General features: G+C 41.0%; 1 protein-coding gene across 12 annotated transcripts in view; it reads right to left on the reverse strand.

Moving 5' to 3' along the window:
- LOC119659689 (unconventional myosin-XVIIIa) overlaps positions 1-27,007 on the reverse strand; it is a 426,534-nt gene that overhangs the window by 104,347 nt on the left and 295,180 nt on the right. The window contains exon 1 of one of the 12 annotated variants that reach the window (XM_038067934.1): positions 16,300-19,258. The exons of the other annotated variants lie outside the window; for them this stretch is intronic. Coding sequence (XP_037923862.1) covers positions 16,300-18,711 — 2,412 coding nt within the window. The 5' untranslated portion in view covers positions 18,712-19,258. Of the gene's footprint in view, positions 1-16,299; positions 19,259-27,007 lie in introns of those variants that run through there. 12 annotated transcript variants of the gene reach the window in all.

The raw sequence follows: 27,007 nt of genomic DNA on the forward strand, positions 1-27,007 counted from the left end.
CATTGTGTAATATACTTGCAATACTTGTATACATGCCGCAGGCTTACAGGGGAAATATTTGACCCATGGAAATCCCGACATTTGAGTTTATTAGCGCTAAACGCGAGCATGGCTGCCGGGATCTGCCTAGAGTATGAGCCCAGAGGCAATCTCGGTATCAAAATGGCATTTTATAGCGATTATTGGATTTAAATTGATTAACCAACAATGTTTTGCCTATTCTAAAATTAGGCAATGTTTGTAGGGATAATTAAGGTCACTGACTAAGCGGAAAATTTCCCAGAAGAAATGGTAGAGTTCTTGTAGAGCATTTTTCGTGTGTGAGGGTAATTTTGATCCTTGTCATTCATCCCAATGGAGAATATTTGGAAACTTTCTTTCTACGCTTTTACAGACAAGAAAGAATTTAGGCAATGCCCGAAGACAAATGCACTGACGAACTAACCGATCAATAATCAAATGGTAAAATCATGAAGTCAATTATAAATAAGGCTATTCCGAAAAGACTTTACAAGCGCATTTTTGGATCTTCCCACGTCTCATGATCTATGTTTTGTCAGAGGCAAAGGTTGGAGGCAAAAACAAAATAGATGAAGTCCTGGACGATAAAATCGATTGAAGATAATGACACACTGCCATTCATGTCGCACTAGGTCGCAGATATGTACTGAAGATCCTGACGTGTAGGCATAATCCCCGATCCTCTTCGGAAACTGATTGATTTAGAGACCATAGTCAGAGCCGCCATGACTGGCACAGCGGTACTAGTTTATACTCAATTCAACATTCATACCAGTAGAAGTAAGGCCTATCTAACACCTCTGCCGCAGAATTCAACAGATTCAACATTCATAACAGCGGAAGTGAGGCCTATCTAACATCTCTGCCACAGCTAAGCAGTATGCGCCGCTTGTTCCCGCAAGGAACTCTGCTCGCGATATGGGCAGCACCACAGCCACCATGAAATTTTTACAAGGGGACCAACCGCAAATAACTAAGCCAAGAACATAGTCCCCAGGAATTCTCCTAGGACATATGCTCTCAGAGGGCCATTTCGATTCCCATGATACGGGATAACCTCCGATGAGGCTTTGTGCCAAAATGTACTACTGTATGCAGACTTGGGTCAAACCGCCCTCCTCGAGTACGTTGGAACGGAATAAGCCCGACTGCAACGAAATCTTTCCACCAGTCAATTACCGCTCTGCGTGCAACAGAATACGTAGGGAAGACAGCATTAATACACACGAAGCTGATGGCTGCCCACCACAGCCACTATGGCCATTCGCCCATCATACTGAAGATGAAGCAGCGCCGAGGAATTTCCTCCTTTGTCAGCGCACATGCATTAGCGCATCGAAGCATATCACTGCTGGCAAGGCACTGGTTAAAATCATAGAACACCCGTGTCGTCTAGATGACGGATGTCACAGACCAGACAGTGCGCATGAAACCAGTCCTCCGAGTCTTTCCCCACATAGAATACAATCCCCCGAAGTCCACGAAGTCTCTGGCAGACACACTTTTTTTGGCGTACTCATATATGACCCGACCTTTCCACAGTCGTTCCATCTAAGCTGACACTTGGATGGTACACTCTCAACAATCTTTTCACCGCAAGCGGTCCTAACCTTTTCACTAACTAAATCGGTTTGCACCAAAGGTACGCCTCTCCTGGACGTGTAGGGCGTGGCACGTCGGACTACCCACAAGACCTACAATGTGATGGTCGAAACCGTGCAACATACAGGAAGACACGCTAACAGCAGTTTCCTGCTCGTTGTCCTCATCGCAAAGTGATACAACAGAGAGGACCTGTACGTAGAGCATGCAAAGGACTAGTCCACATATATGGATCTAGCAGCTCTTCTGCGTAGACAACATCCACACGCAGATATGTATTGTTAAATACAGCCAAACGAAAAAGTAAAATATATCAGTTTAGTTGGAATACGTCAGCAATTCTTACAGTAGTTGCAAAAGAAAAAACCGAACCAAGTGACACTTTTCTGCCTCTCTTTTCTGGTCTAGTCCAGATATTTTGTATGTTTTGAATGCCAGACGAAATTTAATACATTGGTGCTCTGGAGATAAATTCAATTCTCCATAAACTTCAATAAATATTCTCGTGAGATCTTCAGTTACCACAATTTTCGACTGGCCACGAAACATAAGTTATATCTTTAGGACCATCCTTAAAGGCATAGAGCGTATCGGTCTCATTATTTAAAACTTTTTGGTAAATATTGTTCCAAACAGCATAGTTGAAATCTGGACTAATTTGGCGACAAATTTTCAAACGTTGAGTAAAAATTGATCCCAGGCTGAAGAAGGGAACAACTGATTCCCGAAATACAGAACCACATTCGCTTAATAACACAAATTGAATGCCAAAAACAGAAAATATTCCTCCAAGCTTAAAACAGGGTACTCAATATTGGCTCTTAGTTCACTATTGATTATTGAATCATAACAACACAATAAATTGGCTTCTAATCTTTCGATGGCCACGGGATTTTGTAGAACGTCAGCGAAGGACGTACATCTCCAATCAATCATAGATAGATAGGTAGCACCACTGGAATATATGATATTATTTTGAAAAAGACCTGGTCTTGTATATCGAGGAAGTAGACAACAGTACCGAAGTTTGATATACTCTTACAGTGTTTACCGCAGGAATTCATTAATTAGAATAGCAACGCAATAAAAAGCATGAATAACTGAGCATTTGAAAGAGAAAAGGGAAAAACTATTTAACGCTCGATGTAAAATTAATGATCCTCCTTACAAAGCGATTTTTCAAATATTGAATGTCTCACTTCTATACCTCATTGTTCATTAGCATTCATAAAAAGTTTATATCAACTGAGAGTTCATTTATTAACTTTGAAATTGGCCTTGATATATCAGTGAACGCCACTGCCTTCAAGCTGAAATAACAAAATCCATCAATTTATCTTTTCATAAATTGCTAACCATGTTGATAACACTTAAAAAATCTATGCATAGATGGGAGTTGAGATTCATTTTTCCACCTAGACGAGTACATGCATATCTGTGCATAAATAACGTAATATTGAATGCCAACATCTTGCCTGTGAAATTGGCTACTTCCTCAGCGTCTTCTCAAGCGGTAAAATGCTGACTTAAGCCTATCGCGTCCATATTTCATATGAAATTGATGACACGGTATTGGTAATCACTACTTGAAATTCTCCACATTAATAATAATGGATGGTAGAAAGATACACTGTAAAAACTTGCATCTAAAGTAAGCACTGATTAATTTATTATTAAACTATTATATTAAAGCAGGTATGGCGTCCGTGGGACCTTACAGTGCAAGCACAATGAAGCTCGCTCATAGTTGAACGATATGTTAATGACCCAATTACTCAAAATATTGTACCTTGCTAGGTGTGAAAAGCCAATTTTCATAGTCTTTAGAGCGATTAAAAACGATGCGGAAAAAATTGATGTTGCCGGGAAAATCTCAGTGATGATGATGAGATTTACAACATCTTTATGGGCTTTTTTTCTTGTCATTGAAACGATTGAGGTTTGTGGTATAGCACACTCTGTGACTGCGAATCATTCATTAAAATATTGGTTGTAATTGTATTCACGTGCTGGCATACTTCTGATATTTCAAGCTGAGATCCTCAGGAAGAGGTCTTGGTAATTATTTGGACATTTTACAAGAAGTTAACTCATGCTTTTCTGTGAAGCCTCCAGTAAGAGAAGAAGGTTTGGATATTATTCACAGGAGATGTTCATTTATTGAGCTACACCTACACCTGCATTATTAATCCGACGTAGAGGGGTTGATTTCGATAGTTGAACAATCTTAGGTTGCTTTAAAAATTGATAATTTAATAATAATTGCTTGGAATTAAAGCTGCATGCCGTCCTACATTGGCTATATGCAACCCATCCAATTTTTAGAGGTTTGTGCATTCCAAGATATAGAAGTACGATCAGGAAGTTCTAGTTTGGATCATCATTCCAAGATATAGAAGTACGATCAGCAAGTTCTAGTTTGGATCATTTTAAAAGAGATGAACTGCTTACTCTGATGTTTATCAGGTGCTTCAGCAAAAAAGAGAAATTTACTTCACAAGGCAAGATCAAATAAAAATACTAAAGAATCCGCATGGACTGTCATAAAGTCGATGCGAACTTACGACTCCCTAAATCCTTCAACAAACAAAAACACTTAACGGATATTTCCATCTATACAAATATAAACAAGTCGGGAAACCGGAAGCTGGGCGCTTCAGGTATAAAAGGTTTTGTTATGTGTTTCTTGCGTGAGTATATTTGAGTTTAGAACTATCCCATTTATACGTAGCCCGTTAAGAATATGCATTTAGCATATCAGATTTAGTACTTCAGATTGTAAATTTACCCGATAACGACGAACTTTGAGCTACTGTAATTTTGTTACTAATAGTATGATTTTGAGATAATATGCTTCATATTATATTTTATACTGCTACCAACTTTTATAACATAAACTTAAGGGGGGTTTTGCTCAATTTTCCCAAAAATATGGTAATATACTACTATTAACTTAATTTGAGCATGGAGAGTATTTTGAAGCCTGGGCACCATAAAGAAGCAGCTTGATGATTTTTTTTCAGATTTTTCGGTTGGGTAGTTTCTGAGAATAAGTCCGTTAAAGAAATCATCAATTTCCACCCCTCCCACTCGCCCCCTTTCTAGTAAATCTGAAAATAATACCAGCTTCGAAAAGTACTAATCGAGACCTTTCTTATGATACCCCACATAACGATATTTGGTGAAAAAAATTTCTACACCCCCCTTTTACATATATGAGGATCCCCCCACCCCCTAAATCTCAACCTAGAAGGATATCAATCACTGCATGTCGGGGGGTCCACAGGTCCCACCTTCTCACCAAATTTCGTATCAATCGGTATAGCCATTTCTGAGAAAAGTGCCTGTGACAAACAGACAGACAGACCTATGCTCTTGTTGAAAATAATCCAGGGGTTATTTCCCCAGCAAGAGCGGGGTTCTAACACTTTCCAGCGTCCCCTGAATGTGACGCCGATTCCACCAGTCGCCAGGGACGAGCTACTGGAGATCTGCAGTCGAATAGGCGACAGCAAAGCCCCGGGTCTGGACGGCATACTGAATAAGGCCCTCAAACTTGCCGTCAAATGTAGACCGGATATGTTTGCGGAGTTGTTCGAAACGTGCATGTCCGAGGGTATCTTTCCTGCACCGTGCAAGCGGGAGAAGCTGGTGTTGCTGCCTAAGGCTGGGAAACCGCCAGGGGAACCGTCCCACTATAACCCATATATCTTCTAGACACTATGGGGAAAATGTTGGAGCGGGTTATTTATAATAGACAGAGCCAAGGGGGCCTTTCAGATAGGCAGTATGCGTTCCGTAAAGCCAGATCAACCATTGATGCCATCAAAATGGTTACTGGCTTGGCCGAAAATGTAATTCACGGAATGGGTTGTACCAGCAAATATTGTGTGGTGGTGACCTTGGATGTGAGGAATGCATTTAACTCGGCCAATTGGAACCTTATACGAAAGTCTCTGGCGACGATTGGTGTTCCCACCTACCTCGTCGCTATTATAGATAACTATTCGCATGAGCGATCATTGTGGTACAATACCGATGATGGACCCAAGGAGTACGTTATCCCCGCGGGTGTCCCACAGGGCTCTGTACTGGGCCCACTACTGTGGAACATCATGTACAATGATGTGCTTAACCTTCCGGTTCCGGAGGAGGCCACGGTGGTAGGTTACGCCGATAATATAGCACTGGTTGTGGTCGCAAAGCATCTCGAGGATGCTGAGTTGCACTCAAGCGAAGCAATCAGTGTTGTTAAGGCTTGGCTAGACAGTGCTGGACTGGCAGTCGCTGAGGAAAAGACGGAAGCGGTGCTCATCACTAAGCGCCGCAAAAGAAATTACGCCTGCATTAGAATCGGGAATCGTATCATTATTTCCAAGCCTGCCATCAAATACTTGGGGGTGATGATAGGCGGAAAACTCAATTTTAAGCAGCATATAGAGCATACTTGTAAAAAAGCATCCACCACAAGTATGGCTTCGGCAAGGATGATGCCGAACGTAGGAGGACCGCAGCATACTTGCAGGCTGCTCATAGCCAGGGTGGTGAGTTCTATCATGCTGTATGCAGTCCTAGTTTTGGAAACGCGCTACAGGTTTTAGGCAATGCACATAAACTGAGTACGGTTTACAGAAGAACAGCCTTAAGGGTGTGTTCTGCCTTCAGGACCGTCTCAGACGATGCAGCATTCGTCATCTCAGGAATGATGCCAATTGACATCCTGGCAACCGAAATGATAAACATTTATAACACCAGGTCTATCTCTCCCTTATCGCAGGTGAAAAAAGCCGAAAGAGAGAGATCTATAAGCAGATGGCAACAGCGATGGGACCAGTCAGAAAAGGGTCGTTGGACTTACACGTTGATCACTTCCATCAGGGAGTGGCTGGAGAGAAATCATGGGGAGATCAATTATAATCTCACCCAATTTTTCACCGGCCATGGAAGATATCGTCAATACCTGTACAGGTTTAAATTGGACACCTTACCGAATTGTCCAAACTGCGACGGGGTCCCAGAGGACCCAGCGCACGTATTCTTCCAATGTCCTAGGTTCGTGGAAGAAAGAAGGAACCTACAGGAAAGTCTAGGTGAAGTGCTATCACCGGAAAATGGTAGCTTGCCAGCAAGACTGGGATGCGATCAATTCCATGATCGCAGTAATCTAGGACAAACTGCGAAAAGTAGAAGAAGTGTGGTAGGCGCGGTTACGAACTCCGCGGGAAGACGGAAGGAGACCTAGCTAAAGTAAGCTAACTCCGCCCCGTGATGTAATACCTAAAGGTGGTTCCACGGGGTAGGGGGGAGTCGGGGTGGTTTTAGTGGGTAAAAATCCCACACTCTGGCGTGCCCAGGCCAGAGTCTTTTGAAGATTTCCACCTCCTTAAAAAATAAAAAAAAGAGACAGACGGACAGACAGACATTGAACCGATTGTTTTGCAAAACACAACCTTAAAAAAAGTGATCGCTGTTTCCTGGGCGGCCGATTGCAAAGATCTTTACTGACTCATCAAGAGTCAATACCAAGGCACACAAGATATTGAACACTTCTGTTGCTTTAATGAGAAGAGCGGTACTTTGCTTACTGATGGCGAACCTCAACGGACGGCAAAAGAATCCCCCTCTTTACATTGCATTTCTGGATCTTGAGAAGGCGGTTCATCATGTGCCACACGAATTCATCTGGTATGTTCTAGGACAACACATAGTACCAGAGAAACTCATGTGCTGAATTTAATTGCTCTACCACGAACCGAAAAGTCAAGTTCGAAATGTGGTGGGTATATCAAAAAAGCTTCATGCCTCCTTTAGTGTTCATCAAGGAAGTGCCTTCTCCCCACCACTGTTTGTTATTCTAACGGACACTGTTATACGAGACATCTTACGTCTTGATCAATGCTGCTTCCTAGTGGCTCATAGTAAAGTGACCTCGAACAACTTGTTCAAAAATGGAATTATCACCTCATGCAACACGGTCCCAAGTTGAATCTAAATAAAACAGAATTTTTGACGACCGACCCCGGCAAACAAACACTATTAATGTTAGTGGTAGTGATTTAAATATCCTGTACCAATGCTATTGTTGTTTGTGGTCGATACATCAGGAGCATGATGCCCGCTCAGGCATCTTCTTTGGTTCTAAGTGTTCAGCGACTATAAAAGTCAATAAGCGGCTTCTTGCGATAATAGAGATGAAGATATTGCGTTGGGCCAGTAGTGCACAACATAATTCCATCCGAAATTAGGACATCTATAATGGATATGACGTTGCTTCGAACGTGTGAGTGAGGCGTCTTTGATATCTAATTCGCGCTGTCGAAAACTCACTGCCAATATTGGTCTGAACATCGAAGTCAATGGGAAACGACCAAAAGCATGGCCGAAATAGCAATGGCTTGATACGCTGAATGATGATGACGGAGCAAAATGGCGCAACCGATCAGGATGAGCCGACCCCGCTTCCGAATAGGGCAAAGGTTGAAGAAGAAAAAGAAGATAATACAAATTCAGTATTTGTGTTCATATAGTATGTTTATATTGGAGTTGCAGACAACAAGATAGAATATAAAGATATTTCGAATTTTTAGAAACATTAAAAACTGCGTTTTTTGCGAAAATTCTAAGTGAGTAAAAAGAATTGGCTGAAAGAAGTCGTCCTGGCTTGTAACAATCAAATAACCAGTTGTACCTAGTTTCGTACCTAAATGATTTTCCCGGTGTATGAAATCCAGTAACTCACCTGAAGTTTTGTTTGGCATACAGGATGTTGTTCGAAAATGGGAAAATATTGACGTTACATTAATATGTGTAATGTCATTTCAATAGCAAAAGTAACTTCTTAGACGTTATTGCACCTTTGTTCTGAGCCAATACGCTGCTTCCTAGGCAGAGGCGAGCTAGCGACAAATGTACCAACTGTGGTCGGAATGAAATCGTACTTCACGCTTATGAAAAAAAGCGGGTAATTTTCTTTACAAATATTCTGAGATTCTGCAATAAGCATATGGAAGATATCTCTAGAGGTGTTGAAGCCCCTCCAGGACCTCATCAAACAACAAAAGCTTTAACATTAATAGAAGTTGCTATCAGAAAGAATTAAAGTCTCTAGGCTCTAGATGTTGGAGGATAACCAAAGCTGGTATTATTTCTAAATAAATACTAAGAAAAATATGACCTAAAGTTTTCAATTCGCAAAATACCTACGTTTTGTCCTTGTAGTCCTTTTGTCTAAGTAAATTTTACAATTTTACAAGGGAAACATATAGCATCTTTCGGAAATCATGCAACAATCTATATAAGTTTATGAAGAGAACAACACGGGTTGATTATATGAGCCTGACAAAGTATGAATTGGAATTGTAGAATTTCATGCACAGAACATATCTTATTTTTAAGAATTATATTATTATTATTTGAAACTGTGATTTCTTGTGGATTCAAGATGCCACTGGTTATGTAACTAGAATTATATTAATGTTTACATATAAAATCAGGCAATATATGGGGACACATTCAAGACAGGAGCAAGGATGGCGTTGAGATAAATTAGGTTGTATATACTATTCCAGCTAGCACGATCACAAGATATCCTGTATATTTGCGGGACTGCAGATAGTTTCTAAGCCAGGTTCTCCTTAAGGAGGTAGTTTAGTTGAGTACACACGCATACGCCAGGAGGACCAATCAATAATCATAGGGTAGGTCATAGGATATAATTTATCTTATTCAAAAAAGGGCGGGAGAAGGGGCTTGGATCGAACCACGGTTCCTGTATTATTTTAGTTAATTGCATTGTACAGTATAATACATTCTTCCTGGTGGCTTAAAGGTCCAAGCATCTCTTCTCAGGAAAATTTACGACCTTCCATATTCCATTGCAGCAGATGATATTAATGATGCCATTACTAGTCATCGGAAATATTTTTATCTTTAAAAATAGAATAGGAAAAAGGGTCTAAGGGGCCAAGATACAGAGTGTTTTAATGTCAACATTGTCTCAACATCGAGGTGCGGAAATAGATAGGGCATATATCCTCAGTACGTAACTGAGAAAAAAAAAATGAACTGCACACCGTGTCAAATAAATTGTGAGACTGAATACAATTTTCCTCAACTATTTGGCCGCAATGGCTATTTTTGAGCTTACCTTCATATAGTTGACTAACAGAACCCACCCAAGAACGCGACAAGAGCTAAGAAAAGAGACCTTCATTATATTGAACACACAATAGCACACGCAGGGATGACTTCTTGTCTGGAGGAATTACATATACCGACAGGAAGGGATTTCCGTCTCCACAGAAGATGAGGGAGATATCTTCACTACTTTTTGGTAAACGAAATCGAAAGTGTATTTTCTGCCCCAGGAAACTGTATTCAATTTTGTGAATAATTTAATTCGAGCCTTTGAATTGGAATACTCAGGTGGCAAAAATTAATATTTTCGACATTAACTTTTTTTCTTTGTTTTTTATCGAGACCACAAAGTTGCTCAGCGATTTGCCTAACTGCAGGCCGCACACTAGAAGACCATTGGAATTCGACGACGAATGTTTCAATATAACTCTAAAGAAAGATGGTCGCTAAATATTAACTAACCAGAAAAGTGGACACATAAGCTTACCAAAACAACTAAGAAAATCGCTTCGAAATTGCCGCTCAACACTTTGTCTGACCCGGAACAAGCAATAATCTTATATAATGAAACGAAAAATGGTTCCTTAACGATATAAAGACCAAACCAAGGAGTCGATGGCAACAGGAAATAACCGAAAACAAAGAGACAAGTAAGATCTCTATCTCAAGAAGACAATGATCTGTATTAGATGGACTGGGAAGTTTCAGCGCATTGTAAATGAATGAGAAGAATAGGGCGATCAGGAAACACCCATAGTGAGCCCAGCTAGTCGTGTAACTAAGGATACTTGATTGAAACGACTCCATCAATAAGAGTAAGTCTTTCCGCTTCATGAAAACGTTAGGTCCCATGTTGTAGAAAATATCAAAGCCTGTCTCCAAGAACTTGAAAGAGATGTTCTTCAGCATTCACAGCATTCTCTGGCCTTTGCGCCCCGAGTTGTCCACTCAACATCGTGCCAAATGCGGGACGAGAACTTCAACAATGATGAAGACTTCAAAAATTGGCTCTGCAATTTCTTAAACATCGGGCCGAGCGATTCAAGGCAAAATTATATCGCCAAATTGTATGAGAATCTTCGACTCTCAATCGACTTACTTCAACATCACCTGAAGCATACATCTAATTGGCCTAATCCACTTACTATTTTTTATTAAACAACATCACAATTTTTCTATTTCCCCCTCAGAATCAACCATTATTAAAAATTCAACTTTTCTAGTTTTAAATCTGCAGAACTTTCTCCATTTACCTCCACTCTAAATCCCATAATCCTCAAAGGCCTATAAACAAATGGGCTGATTATATTATTTTCTTTTGACATTGTTGTTTGCCCAACATAGCTATTGCTGGCCTTTTACTAATCTGGATGTGCGCTTCAAACATAGAATACCCCACGAATGATCGCGATCATGGTTGATCTGCTGATGATCGATGGAACTTCACGGGGACAAATTTTACGTGAGCGGTTGGTAACGAATTAAATGACACAGGAATAGTTGCTTTTTCGAAAGTTAAACGATACTCCTTAGGTAATTGTCGTTCTGTCCTGACAAAAGTGGAACTCTCGTTGGATAAAAAGATATTGGCATGTGGAGTAAAGCAATGAGAAAAGAACAGTATAATAGTAGATGATGGAATTGTGCATGATACTAGCATTGCACTAGCTAGAATTGATCCTTCAAGAGCGTTGTTTAGAATTTCGTTAATTGGAGCTACACCGTTTTCTCTAGATATTGCCCGGAAAAAAATATTTAGACGACGTAATAGATACCTGGAAAGTTTCTGGGTAAAATTCCAGTCAGGCCCACTTTCCTTTTCCAACACATGAATCTTATAAAGAAGGGATAACATTTGAAACGCGTACTAGTGATATTTTCTTTGGATTGAGGAACTAAAGGTAGAAGAAGGAAGTTATCCTTTTTATTGGGTGTATAAATTAATTTTAAGGATTTTACAAAAAATGGTATTAATGTTATTAAATTGCTTTAAGTTATACTGCAACCAACTCATCAGGCTTCAGATCTCAGTATATGCCATTTCGTTGTAATATAAACAGCATATTTTTCTGTCCTTCAAACATATGCCAACGAAACGCAATTTATGGGAACCTTTACTTTTTTGTTTTAATTGGAAGAAAAAAGCAGCTGAAAGTTATCGATTGCTGTGTGAAGTGAATGGGGAACATGCTCCATCGCAATAAACGTGTGAGTTCTGGTTTCGACGCTTTAAAAATTACATTTTAACGTTGAAGGCAAGGAATGTCCTCGACAGCCGAACAAGTTTGAAGACACAGAATTGGAAGGACTATTGCTGAAGAGTCATGCCAAATCCGAGAAAAACATACGAAATCATTAAGTGTAACTCAGTCGGCCATTTCGTGGATTACGTCAAAAATCGCTCTTTCATTATGATGTTTTTATAAGCTCAGATGGCGACCACGTCGTCCTGAATAGCACACATAGATCGCTCCGTCTCAGCAATGAGCTCCCAGCACACAGACATCGGTTCAACAAATGGAGATCGACAAATGACTGATAGAGCCAATTCACATGGTTACAATGCAATGTCTTTAAACTCATCAATTCGCTCTTAGTCCAACTTCACCACACTCAAAGGTTTGGAAGATCGATCCTCAAGTTAAGTGAAATGAGCCTAATAAATGTGGAGCTCAAGGCTATGTCTGGCATGTGGATCGAAATCACCTTTACCGATGGTTTAGATTCTTCATTTTCAGTACCAGCATACAACTTGAAGTCATCTAAGTATAAGGCCTACAAATAAGTTCTGTCGGTTTTCACAATAGATGGCATAGCTTGTTTTTTATTCCATTGATCCACATTTCCAAACATTCATCGGAAAGCTACTGTTAATAGGCACAAATGTCAGTATAAATTATTTAATTGAAGTGTAAACAACAATACTTTTTTTATCAACGAAAATAGCCAATTTTGTACCAAATAATGTGTTTTTGCGGGGAGTTTTACTCCATTATTTCAATATGAAGAAAAAAGCAACCGAAAGTCATCGCATTTTGGTGGAAGTTTGTGGTGACCATGCTCTATCTAAGCGAACGTGTCAGAGGTGGTTTGGGTGGTTTAAAAGTGGCAATTTTGACTTGGAAGGCGAAGAGCGCGCCGGATGGCCAACAATTTTTGAAGATGAAGAATTAGAGGCATTGGTCGACCAAGATCCATCGCAAACGCAAGAAGAACTTGGAAAAACACTTGAAGTCACTCAGCAAGCCATTTCCCATCGTTTAAAAGCAATGGGAATGATCCGAAAGGTCGGAAATTGGGTTCCGTATGAACTGAAGCCAAGAGACGTCGAACGCCGTTTTTTCACGTGCGAACAACTGCTCCAACGACAACAACGGAAGGGTTTTCTGCATCGAATAGTTACTGGCGATGAAAAGTGGATCTACTACGATAATCCCAAGCGTCGAGCAACGTGGGGATACCCCGGCCATGCCTCATCATCGACGGCCAAAGCGAATATTCATGGTGAGAAGATCATGCTGTGTATATGGTGGGACCAGCTGGGTGTGGTATACTATGAGCTGCTAAAACCGAACGAAGCGGTCACGGGCAAACTCTACCGACGTCAAATGATGCGTTTGAGCCACGAACTCAAGAAAAAACGGCCGCAATACCAGCAAAGGCATGATAAAGTTATTTTGCAACATGACAATGCTCGTCCACATGTTGCACAGCCCGTTAAAACATATCTGGAAACGTTGAAATGGGAAGTCCTACCCCACCCGCCGTACTCTCCAGACATTGCTCCTTCTGATTACCATTTGTTCCGGTCGATGCAGCATGGCCTGGCTGACCAGCACTTCTCCAATTACGATGAACTAAAAAAATGGCTCGATGAGTGGATAGCGGCCAAGCCGGCAAATTTTTGGCGCGATGGTATCTATGAATTACCAGAAATATGGAAGAAAGTTGTGGCTAGCGATGGGCAATACTTTGAACAATGAATGTATAACCAATTTTTCACAATAATGCTTCAAATTTAAAAAAAACCGACAGAACTTATTTGCAGGCCTTATACATCAAATGTATCCGTTCACATTTAACACATAGGCCATATTTGATGACAAAACCATGAAAGGGGGTTCAGTACCATAAAAAACGGAAGACGGCGAACGAAGGCTCTAAGGTGTTGGCACCTTCAGATGAATGCACTGACAAGGTGATATGCTTTTCATAACATTCACCAAAAATTTTATTAGTTTGGGATCAATGCGATACAGGCGCAGGACGTCATTAGCCAGTTGTGCGGGAAGCGGTCAAAAGCCTTGGCGCTATCGATAGAGCAACCAAGTAGATTTCCTGCCTGTGCTTCAACTACCGAGTCGATAATGAGTTGCTTTTTGCAAGCCCTTGTACCAACTCGGCAGCCCTCTGCTCCTCGAACAGAATGTTGTTCGCCTCGAGGCCCGCATCGACCCTTCCATAAGTAACGTACATTATGGGCTTATAGAGTTGGTAAGCAAGTAACCGGTCTTATGTCTGCGGGGTCCTGCACCGTGTCCTTTTTAGGGACAAGGTAGGTAATCGCCGCAGTGAGAAAAGATGAAAATTCCTCCGGCCGATTAATGACCATGTAAACTGGTAAATTTTTTATACCAAAAATTCTGCGTTTAATCCAGACCAGGGTCTCTCCTGTTCCCCAAGCTGTTTATGGCTTGTTGAACCTCCTCTCCGGTGACATGGCAAGTACCATCAGCAGTAATCCATGCTAGGTGGATAACCCCTAAATTCCACCCCAATACTCTTCCGTTACCGAAATATGTATTGTCTGAATGCTCTGTTGGGATTCGTTGAGAGAAAAATTGCTGCGCTGGTTTCTCGCGAACGTTGCATTATGAACACCTCTGGAGTGACTTTCACCGTACCGTCACAACCGACTGTATACGACAGAAAGTTTCTACTTTAGTGTAACCAGAATGTCAACTATGAGTGTCTCATTGGAAGTAGCATAGTTCCGGTAAACCCTCTGCACTTTATTTTTCACCCGTCCGCTGGCATTACCAGAACTGATTTGAGTCAGCTAGGCAATGTCTGTCCTGAATGAACTACACCGACCTTCCAGACGAATTTACCACGGTGGGTCTCTTCGGTTACCCAAACCAATAACGCGAAAGCAAATCCTTTGAACGTGTAATCGTGTAAACGTGCGTGGATGTTCTTGTTTAGTAAGTCTTCGTTTTTAATTTACAACGAACCAGTAGAAAAAGGATCTACACTTTCTTTAATTTAAGGACCCCTCTGCCCTCTCCCTTGTGGTTCCAAGTGGGACCTGAGTTTAAAAAGGATAGCTCGACATATAGAGTCTAGGATACGTCAAGTTTAGTTGGGAATTCCGACGACAGTGTTTCCATTCTATCTGTGGCAAAGATAGATACTAGGTGAGGATGCAATCGTGGATTTTCCCTCTCTCGACTGCAGCATCTAAGTTTGCCAAAAGTTTATTTTTTACTTTATACCATTAACTAGAATGAAGCGACTTTAAGGTGTATTCGGCTTTGCATAATTTTAAGGCCTGCCATTAGAATTTCAAATGCATGGAATCTAAGACCTGTAATTCATATTAATTACTCAAGATAAATCGATGTATCAAAAACCCAAACCAACCTCTTCGAACTGGCTAGCAAAGAGGCAAGCAAACGCATGCCAATGAGTACTTCGGTGGAGACAACTCTAGTGGTTGACAAGAATCAACTCCGATGTCCATTTGACGCTTCCCTAATCACAAGAGTTATTACAACTTATAGATTCCCAAAAGATTCATGTTTAGATATCATTTAATAGACGTCGAGGTGCTTTCAGATCGTTTTATATGAAGCACGAACGCAAGTCATCTTATTTAAAAATTTGATGCAAAACACATGCTAATTGATTGATCCAACAACTTTTCCAAATTCAAAACGATTTGATGCAAAACAATTATGGTTTAAGTTAAATCTAAGATGATCAAAAAAAGATGCTTTCTCATAAAAATGTTACTCAACAAAGGCACTCGAAAATAACTAATGGAGTTTTTTACGTTCAAAATCTAATGTGACGACGCATGCAAGGTTTTCACTTTGAGTCAGTTACGATTATTATAAATTGTAAAATTGTTAATTCCAATTGACGAACACATAACAAATGCTGGAATATTAGGACTGCTTGGGAGCAGGAGATACAATTTTTCAAGTTAGTATAATTACAAGAAATAAAGGTGAAAATTCACCGAAATAAGGGGGACAGCGGTTAACAATTTCGAGCAGAGGGCTAGCAATTATTAGCATTACTAAGTGATGATACTTAATTTTGAAAGAAGTAAAAAACATTCATCAAATTGTTAGTAAACACAATATATTTAGAGACAGTTTTTCATATTTTACAACTCAATTTACAAAACAAATTTACATCAAAAGCATAGAAGCGATAGCCTCAATTTTGAAAGGGGAAATAAACACAACAACTGTCTTCTACTTGAATCAATTCAACCCTTTATTAAATAAATTACTGAATCTGAATAGTTACCTCATTACTGTAAGTTGGAACTATTTCTACAGTAGATTGAATACATGGTTTTATCTCAGCTACTTTCACTGTCGTATGAATTCTTGATGATGGAGATGTTGGTGAGACAACGATTTGTGATGGTGATGATGATGATAATGATGATGTTATTATTGGTGTCGTTACACAATCGTTTTTGACTGATGACTTCTCGAATTTCTCTAAAAGTTCACTGATTTTGTTTTTCCCTTTTTGATTGTTTTGCTGTTGAAGCTTTCCACTAATCGCCGTTTTGGTTAATGACGAGAATTGTTGAATTATATTTATGTACTGTTCATCATTCTCATTGGAAATATGTCCTGAATCATCGGAACAATCACTTTGGTATTCCTTTTCGCAACTACTCGAACGAGCTGTGATTCGATTTGCAAACATTATGGCATCTTGGTGGATACGAATGGGTGAGTTTTGTGATTTCACGTTCACCATCAATTCGGCATGTTGTTGTGATGGATCACCTAATATTGGTGGAATGATTCGGCATGATTCAACAATTGGATTCTTTAGGACTAATTCAGCGGCATAGGACAGCGAATCAGCGTCTACTTGTGGCGTTTGGAATGGTGATGGTGGTGATGACACTGGAATAATCGTTGATGGTGTGGATGGTGGTTTTTGTGGTGATGATGGCAATGTGGAATTTTTGGTGCGTGCTGGTGGGATTGGTCTCGATTTCTTCTTATCTACGATGATTAATGTAAAGTTTTGTTGTGACGAGAGCTGGGGTTGGGGATTTGTCGATATACATGTGTCGTCCTTTGAGCGCTGTTGAGCCTTGACAGCAGATGGTGAAATAAAGTCACGTTTAGTCCCACTAGCTTTGTCAATTTTTGTGACGCTCCCAAAGGCTTCAACTTTCCGTAGAATCTGCTGGCCTTTCTCTAAACATTTGTTTAGCATGATGTCATCCTTGTTGGGGGTTTGATGATTTTTAGTGTATCTCGGTTGACGCAGCGAAAGCTCACTTTTTGCAGATTTCATAGAAGTTTTAATGGTTGGTGTAGCCAAAGAAGCTGAGTTTGATTTTGTGACTTGTATTTTTGACGCAACACCAACTTTGTTTAGGGAATGCGGTGTTGATAGAGCTGCTGTTAATGAACGCTTTTTAATTAAGTTGATTGACGTATTCCCTCGGCTACTGGATGACATAGATGAATTAGTCCTTGATAGAGATTTGGCCGCAGATCCCCGGCTTGCGGTGATTGATGATTGCTCGTTCAAATTTTTCATCGAAGGAACCTTGGTTGGGATATTTCCTCTTAAATTTGGTTGTACCTTGCCAATTTGTACTCCAAACTTTTGTGGAGTTTTTGCCATTGTCGTGGGTGGGTCGATGAAACTGCAACTTCTCCCTGCCGCTGCCAATCTTAAGGGAGGCTTTTTAATCGGGATTTTGCTTCCTGATGAGGTTCGCTGACATCCGTTGTACGTTGGCGGTGAAGAAGTTGTGGAAAGTTCCCAAACACTTTTAGATTTCGACAGGAGATTTCGATTCTTTGGTGGTGTATCTGGACGCGTCTTGATTCCTTTTAAAAGACTTGAATTATGCCAGATTGGAAGTTTGCATTCAAAGCGCTCCAAGTTCTTCCCAGATTTTGCGAATTCTTCAAAATCTTGAAGACTCCAGAGACTTTTGGTGATTTGATAGGCTCGGTAGTGTGACAGCTTCTGATTCAAATTATCCTCTGAATCAGAAATGCTTTTCTTTAGTATACATCGTGATTCAATGATGCTGCAAGTTTTCGATTTTTGTAGTTGTTTAAATCCTTCGTGTTTGGGTGATTTTTCGGGGTCCAGTTGGGGAGATTTCGGCTTATCAATGGCGGCCGATTTTGTGGCAGCCGCGTTGCGATCATTGAAATCAGCCAAAATTTTATCAAAGTTTTTCAACACTGCGTTCAATTTCGCTTCATCGTGAGCTACTTTTTCCAATTCCTCGAATATTTCATCTTCCAAGGATAAAGCTGAGTCGTTAACACTCATTCGGCATTCGTCGTCACTATCGAAATATCCAAACGGATTTGAAGATATTTTGATATTCTCGTATGTAGCGGGCGTCGAATTTTGTCGGGTGAATTCCATTTTCGGCTGTTCGAATGGTTTGGCTTGAACTTCTTGGATTTGCTGTTTATTTTGTTGCTGTTGCTGAAGATGTTGACGCCGTTTCGTTCTCGGCGCTGCTACTGGCTTCGTCGTCTGTGCTGGAACAACCTTTGACGTTCTATGGAGTTTGGCCGTGATCTTGGGTGGTATATCTTCAATCTTATGTCGTATCTTTGAATAGAGTTTCTGAACACCTTTTGTAGATGACGAAGATCCAAGTGACGTAGATGACGATGCTATCGTCTTACGCGTTTTCGCAGATGCATCCATTATATCAGCATTTATAACACTCACATACACTCCGCGGAAGTAATTGTTATCTAATGTGCTATGGAATTACTGTCTTACTTCGATGTGCAGTAACAAAAGCTACGATATTGAATTTCTTCCATTTGATGAGTCTACACTAAAAATATCATGATCGAGCGTCGGCGCCATTGTATAGAATCAGTCAGAGATTAGTCTCGTTTCTGCGATATCACTTTTCAACTCAAATCACTATTTATATTCAACACTGCAGAATCAAGTATTCATTTCTGCTGAATCATCAATTAAAAACATAAACAATATTTCCGATAATGCACAATTTCGATCGAATCAACTCTGATGTCTTCAGTAAGAATAATTAATCCACTATGTTCAGATTTCAGAGAGGGTAAATAAACCTCGACGGGGAAACCGGGAGTCGCGGTTCTGTACTATATCTTCTCTTAAATTCATAAGCAACACATTTGCAAGATAGCGCGCGAGTTCACTATTGCTTATATTAATCTGAAGCCATGCATTTGGTATCTGAGACACTTGTTGCTACCGTGAGGTCTCCGTGGATACTGAATGTAAATGCATGATGACTTTCTTCAGGTGGGTCTTCATGAAAGACGAGTATCTTAAGATTTCCAGTCTTAGCAGAAAACCTCAAAGCAACAAGTTGTCCGGCCCGCAGCGGTAATGCAGCGTCGATCCATGACTCGCTCTAACGTAAAGGGTCTCCAGCGAAGACGCTTACTTTTTGAATAGTACGATCTAACATCAACTCTTCGATTGATAAGTTTGTTATGATTAGATATTTTTCGACTCGATTGTAACGCTCGTAGGCTTAGAGTCGTAAATTTAAAAGAAATGAGTGGGAGTCGTAGGTGCAGACAAACCAATTTTCGGCCTTCCGGTGTACTTCATAATTCTTTCTTTTGATGGCTTACCAATACGGGTTTTTGGTTCGAATTTTCAGGAAAATGGCTTAATGTTGTAGATATGCAAATGAGACGTTAACAAACAACTTCATATTTATCATAGATATGTGATACATGGGTTATAGGGGACGCCTAACTATGACAGCGCAGATACCAGGTTAAAATCAGAAAATTTTTGGACTCTGTGGGGACTTCTTCATATGCAACATAATCGTAACCAGCCATGCATGGAAGTACCTTCTAAAAATATCGCAAGTCCTCCTTCTATTTTCTGAGTCATCCTTATCAATGTCCTGCCTATACTTAACAACATCTCAACAAATAATACAAAAACTATGTCAACTACTTTAGCTTACAAGCCATTAAAAACTCTACAAAATGCTAATCAATTTTGAAAGGAACCGACAAACAAATAAATATCAGACCAAGCCCTGAAAACTCTTCTCAAAATGTAACGAATGCTATTGAGCCATTGAGCCATCGAGCTTGTAAAGTATAATTTAGGGTGCGCTAATTGATGTGACAATAAGTCGACATCTATCTGTACATTTATCTACCATAAAAACTGTAAAGAAAGACGAAATGCCACAGTTCTTAAAATTGAAATGAGAAGATGATAATTGGGGGGTTAAGTATGATTAAGAGACCACATACGATGAAATTGTATGTCTTCTATGATAAACTGTGATGGGGTCGAAAAAATGTCTGGGTTTCAAAGATGACTAATTCCAGGCAAAAAAGAATGTTGTTTTGAGTAAAGATTAATTCTAGGTAATATTTATTTCAATTAATCAAGAAACGTCGGTACTCAACTAAATTTATTCAGAACAATTATAAACCTTTCTAGTTCGCTTTTAGTAGGAGCTCCTAAGCCAAAAAAGGGAACATTGTGATCCTTTTATCGGCGCTTAATTTGTTGAATTTTATTAAGTCGGGGATAGGAAATCAACCACACGCAAACATTATGCTAAAATCTGACTCCTTTGAATGAATATGAAATTATAAGAGAAACCCCCTTAATGGACTCATACGATGGCTGAAACAGAAACAAATCTACAAAAGCAAAAAAGGCTAAGGTTCCCTGGTTCAAACGGTTCTGTTTACAAATGGTATTAGACTATTGATGGTTGCAGTATTTAGCTTTAGCAAAATAATCACATTATTTAGTATTTTTCTCCAATGAGACAACAGGGCCATCCATTGATTGCGTTACCTATGTTGATTGGATCTTCTCATCGTAACAAGTCGCTTCGGTTAATTCGTCGCGCATCCTCTTATTTGCCTTGAGCAAAAACCGTCTGCTAAAATGTGGCAAACAGCATTTCCGATGCCTGTGTTAGAGCTCATGCTTGGCATCCATATATCACTGTCATTATCAACCACCCTAGATGACCTTGATGTCAATGTGGGCAGGACTGGATAGGGTTTGTTTATGTCTTTCGTTGTCAGACCTCCGGAATTTGAGAGGGAGCCTGAGACTAAGCGGTAATCAAACCCACAACCCTAAGTGTAAGTACTGTTCCAAGGGCTGAAAGACCCCAGGAGTAAAGTTGCTGCGAAAAGGACTATACTGAAATCTACCTACCTTCCTGGGTAAAACAAAGGACGTCTTCTTTTTCTTCAGCCTTTGTCCCGTTCACAAGCGGGGTAGGCTCGTCGTGATCGGTTTCGTCATTTGGCGATTTAAGACGTTCGTTGATACGTCAATCACAAAGAACACCAGTTGTGGAACGCCACTTCATCCAGGTTGCATTTGTGCGTGAAGCAATTTCATAACGCAGTTCTCCATTGGCTGATAGCGTTGATCCGAGATATTTGAATCGCTCAGTTCTGGACAGATCACTGCCGCTGACAGTGATTGTGCCTGTTTGTTGGGGATCGGTCATCAAAAATTCAGTTTTGTTTAGATTCAATCTGAGACCGGGTTGCATGAGGCGATCATTCCATTTTTGGACAAATTGCTCGAGATCATTTTTGCTATCAGATGCTAAGAAAACATTATCTGCATAAAGCAGTGTGTAGGGCACTGGACGATGGATATCCCGTGTGACGGTGTCCATAACAAGAACAAAGAGGAGTGGTGAGAGGGCGCTTCCTTGATGAAGATCAACAGAGCCACGAAACGGTTTTAATTCACATGTTACACTTCGAACTTTACTTTTCCTCTGGCACTAAGTGTTGTCGTAAAGCATACCAGATGAGTTCGTGTGGCACACGGTCAAACGCTTTCTCTAGATCCAGAAATGCAATGTAATCACGGTGTTTCTCCATGAGTAATCGCGCAGCGTGTATTGCGGCTCGATTCACGGTTATTTCAACGATTTCGCGAATACGGTTGTCACAAATGCGTTCCAAAATCTTCATGGTATGGGAAAGTAATCGGATTGGACGGTAATTTGAACATTCTGCTAGATTACCATTCTTTTTCCATATTGGAACAGAGGTGCTTTTTTGCTAGTCAGATGATGTTCTTCCTTCTTGAATCACCCGATTAAAGAATTCACTGAGCCACAGTGTCGGGTCACAGCTCTTCGCTTTCCAAAGATCAGATGCCATGTCGTCAGGTCCTGTGGCTTTCCCCGATTTCATTCGTTTTATTGCCTCCTCGACTTCAGTTGCGCTGACAGTGAAGCCCATGGTGTTTTACGTAGGCACCTGTCGTGAGACTTAATCCTACGGTCCTCTTAAGACACGGATTGATTTTGTGACCACAATCAGAGCCCCGCTGAGACAAGCAACAATGGTACCAGTCTATACCAAGTGCATGGCTTAGCATTCATATTACCTAAATCTCTACCGAACTATGGAGTACGGCACCCGTGTTGATACGCAACACTACGTCGAGGCCCGAAGGTCTCTTCTCGCTTGAGCACAACCACAACCACCATGAAACTCCCACTAGGGGGGCCAACCGCAAATAACCGAGCTGTCCTCACATACAACAGGAGTTCACCCGAAGTATGTGAGTGCAGGGGCTTTCCCGGTTCCCATGGTACCAGTATACCCCTGGTAAGGTTTCGTGACCAATTTGCCACTTCAGATGAGTCCCCGTGCAGACTCGGGTCTGATCACCCTAATTAGGCCTTTGGAGCATTCGCCTACTGAATCACGGCTGGCAAACCAAAGTGATTACAGCGTCTCCCGATGCCACCACTATGGAGGTTCTCCTCGGCGACTTGGTTTTGGTTTGGCGGATAGGGTTGCTACCCCGTCTTCCTCGCCGCCACCTCTGAGCACCAGTTGCGCTGACAGGTGGAACTGGTCCAAATGTCGGTTATTATTGTGGAAGTGGAGGATGAGCAAATTCTTCACTTGAAATTTGCTCGAAGTATTCTCGCCATCTATCCGTTGCGGCTCGACGGTTGGTCGGTAATCGTGTGAGTGTGATCGTTTCTTCTTTCTTCTCACCAAATCGCCACCATTTAATGCGCCGCGGGCCAGTGCGTTCCTCACGCTGTTTTATCGGTGGCTTAATTCGTAGGACGGCAATCAATAGCCGATGTTGAGATGCGATGGTCTCATAGGAAACGGCTTTGAAATCAGTGACAGTGGTAAAATGTTGGCGTCTTATGAGAATATAGTCGATTTCCGTTTTACTGTTCCCACTATAAAATGTAGGAAGATGAGACAATCGTTTGATGAACCATGTATTCATAAGTACAAGGTCATGGGTGTCCGAAAAATCGATTATAGGCTCGCCACCCTCATTGTGCGCTCCGAACTCCATTCCCCCTTGGCACCTGTTACCGTCTGCCTTTTCACCCACATGACCATTAAGGCCGCCGGCAATGATAACATAGTCGTCAGCAGGCACGTGATAAGTCTTTTCATCGAGAAGTTGCCAGAAGGCATCTTTCTCGGCATCAGATCGACCTGTCTGTGGTGCGTACGCGGTGAAGAAGTGAATAGTGCGATCAGCTGATATAATGGTTAGCTTCATCAGTCGATCATCAAATCGTTTGACGAAGTTTATAGCCATTTTTACCGCGTTCGCATTCAATGTCGCAGCTTTTGGCACCAGACCATTGGGTTTCTTGCAGAGCACAGATATCAATGAGCTTTTTCCGAAGGGCTCTTGCGAGTTCTTCGGTTTTTCCAGTTAGGGTACCAACATTTAGCGTGCAGACACGTATTTGTTTTGTTCGTTTTGTTCGGACTAACTTGCTTACGTCCTGATGCCGTCCATGCGTCAAGAACCCTTGCCCATTTCTCGACAGGACTTGCGCCCGTCCTGCCGCGTCAACTGAAATGGACGTCCTAGCATTTCTCCGAGGCTTCTAACTCAATCCGATCATCAAGTTTGTAACAACATTGTATGAATTTTCTTGGTCAGTCTTTCGCGGGACCTGTTACCAAGAGAGATGAAATAGGATTTAGCATAGGGGAATAACTCCAACTATACTCTATTTATCTCTTTTCCTAATCTCAGCATTTTCTTTTTGTTTAACTGAGGATAGTACAGAATACGTTTCCTCAAACCCTCCTCCTTTATCTGGGCTTAGGACAAGCATACTATGTAGCAAGGCGGACATGACAGTCAGTAATGAAATATTTAAGAAAAAGTGAAAACAAAAATCAAACAATCGAACCATCGATGAAAAACCTGTATCAAGACTTACATTCATCAATTTTTCTATCGGAAACCAATCCAATTGGTACTCAGTCGTGACCTCGGGTTCCAGTCAGCACCACCTTCTGAGGCCAAAATCTTACCCACGGGTAAGAATTTGCCTCCGACCAAAACAAGTTCAAACGACCTTCGGACAAGCCGCCGCCGAGCAAACCCCAAACTTGGGTGCATCCAAGGAAAAGCGATCGCTTTGACCATCAGGATCGCAAGTGGTTCTCTCAGCTCGTCAAACCAAATGGCAGCAAAGAAAACTCGATCAGTAAGGACAACGTAAGTCGATGTTGCTCTGTGAATTGTGCGAGTAGTTTATTAAGAAACTCCTCTTAGCTGGACTGCATCATCCTCAGACATCAACCTTCGCTCTGAAGAAGTAGGTGTATACCGTAAAATGTTACGGCTAAATTTGGTCGACAATAGTATGAAAAATTGGCTCAGGCAATACTGCTCTCCTTAAAGGATGTTTAGGAGGATGTGAGATTAACCCTGAAAAGCGGTCTCGGAGCTGCCATCGTTACTAGATACTTTCTGTAGATTCCATTGGAGATGCTAATGGCACTGAGGTTCTGGAACTACTCGGTGCCCAAAGTAACCTCAATACTAACACCTGGATACTGCTAAGTAGTAGACCAGAAAAGAAGAGTTGATAGACCAGGATCTTTCCTTACTAATAGCATCACTGAACGGGAAGCTATGAAGGCTCTGCTCTCGACTTGGGATTGTCACGCTATAAGTGTCTGGTCCCCGAGGTCATTGAAATAAATACTCAGCGCACGATATTTTCATCCAAAGCATGAGGTGTAATATTTTACCAAATATTTTTGCAGTATTGTAAAGCGACCAGTGCACTTATCAGTCATCGGATCAATTGCATACGAAAATTGTCAGTTTTTAGTGTGGAATATATATATTGATATATTGTATCTCAATGGAAGCGGCATATAACGCGCCTGTATGGTGGTTTTAAAAGACCTCCAGGCTATAATCGTTAGCTACCTGTGATGGTGATAACAAAACGGTGATATTAACCATAAAAAGTCAACAGGGTGATAAGGGACACAAAGTTCCCCTTTGAGCATTCATAAGAGCTAACCAATACGTCAAAAGTAAAGGCATGAGCGTAATAGTAGGTCATGACATTGCGCGCACCATATTCATTAGAGAAATCTAATATCAACACAAGAGGATCTAGAATATTAAAATTTCTGGTAGGAACCGAACAGCAGATCCTTAACTTGGTTAATTGATACACTGCGCCTAGGTGAGACATCATCGATCCGAGAAGGACGACACGCAAAATAGTGCAGAATGCTCGAGATACGTTTTCAAATTATATCAAATCCTTTGCCAGAATTGTAAAAATAATCCATAGGATCACAACTAGGATGGAAGAAGCTTTTGCAGAGAGTCCAGTACGTCTCCTAGGTCTGAAGTGTGATTCTTCTGTAGGCTGGACTCACGGTGAAAACTAGAGAGACTAAACTAGATATGTTCACTAGGGACGTTAGTTAGGACAGCTACATGCTACCGTCTTATCGAGGATGGAAATCTAGCCGGTATAGATAGTCGAACACCTAGCAGTGCATTTCGACTCCAGAAATCCTGCATATTGCCCTGTTGCCATAGGACTATGTAATCACAAGACTTGGGGTCTTTAACCCCAATGAGTTTACGGGATGTAAATCCATAGAAAACCCTATTTAATGTGTGCTTGCATTGTTTGATATCCGAGGCTGAACTTTGTTAACAGCAAGAAGCAGTTATCGTGAATTCAAAGACTAGGTTGTCTAAGTACAATACTATTGGAACGATGAGAACTACGCGGTGCGTGATATTTGAAATCATCCTTGGCTTGATACCACTGACGCGTGGAAAGGTAACGTCCATTTGGAAATCCCATGGATGAACATCAGGTGGCTTGATGTCTGCTCATCATATGGTTGCCATAGTTAGTTGCCTTTGAAAGTACTCTCTTATAATTGTTAAAAGAGAAGAATAGTCAATAAATGCCCCCCCCAAGTTTTTTTGAGATTACAGTCATAATAATTTTCACCGCCAAATCAATCATGGAGAGTGCTCTGGGAAAACTCGATTAGGGAATTAGGCTGCTCCTGCGAAGACTGACGATCATATTCCAGACGGAAATATTTGCCTTTTCATTGACAGCAGAAGAATTTTTGCGACAAAAATGGCAAGAACGCACCATACGAATCTGTTCTGACACTTTATGTGAATTTACAATCAGTAGCTCCTAAAATTTGGGAGACTGAACGAAATATTTCTGTTGTGGATTTCAGGGCACTCGAATATCGCTGGCAATGAGGAGGCTGACAGACTGCCTCGACAATGCTGAGACCAGAGTCTGTCGAGGCTACTGGATAGGGTGAAGTTGCAAAGATTCACGCAGTCTAATGCAGAAATTTAAATTATTGCCGACAAACGAAAGGCTTATTAAAGGACCCGAGGCTTCAAAAACGGCATTTTTATTGTCCTTTAGATGGGGGATGTGGAAAACCTAGCAAAGCTTCTCCAAACTACCAGGTAAAAAATGGCTACATGCAGCGAAGAAGAGAAAACGGCCCTGCATTTCTTATTTAGCTACCCGGGCTCATCAGAACTTAAACGAAGATACCTTTGGAAAGTTTTTCGATTAAGAATTTGAGGAGGGGGGGGGCTGAGTTTACGTCAGACTAATTGGATCCATAGGCCACCCCTCCTTTTTAGACTAAGCACGTATTTTGCACATTGA

The sequence above is a fragment of the Hermetia illucens genome, chromosome 6, assembly GCF_905115235.1.
Source record: "Hermetia illucens chromosome 6, iHerIll2.2.curated.20191125, whole genome shotgun sequence".
NCBI classification, from domain to species: Eukaryota; Metazoa; Arthropoda; class Insecta; order Diptera; family Stratiomyidae; genus Hermetia; species Hermetia illucens.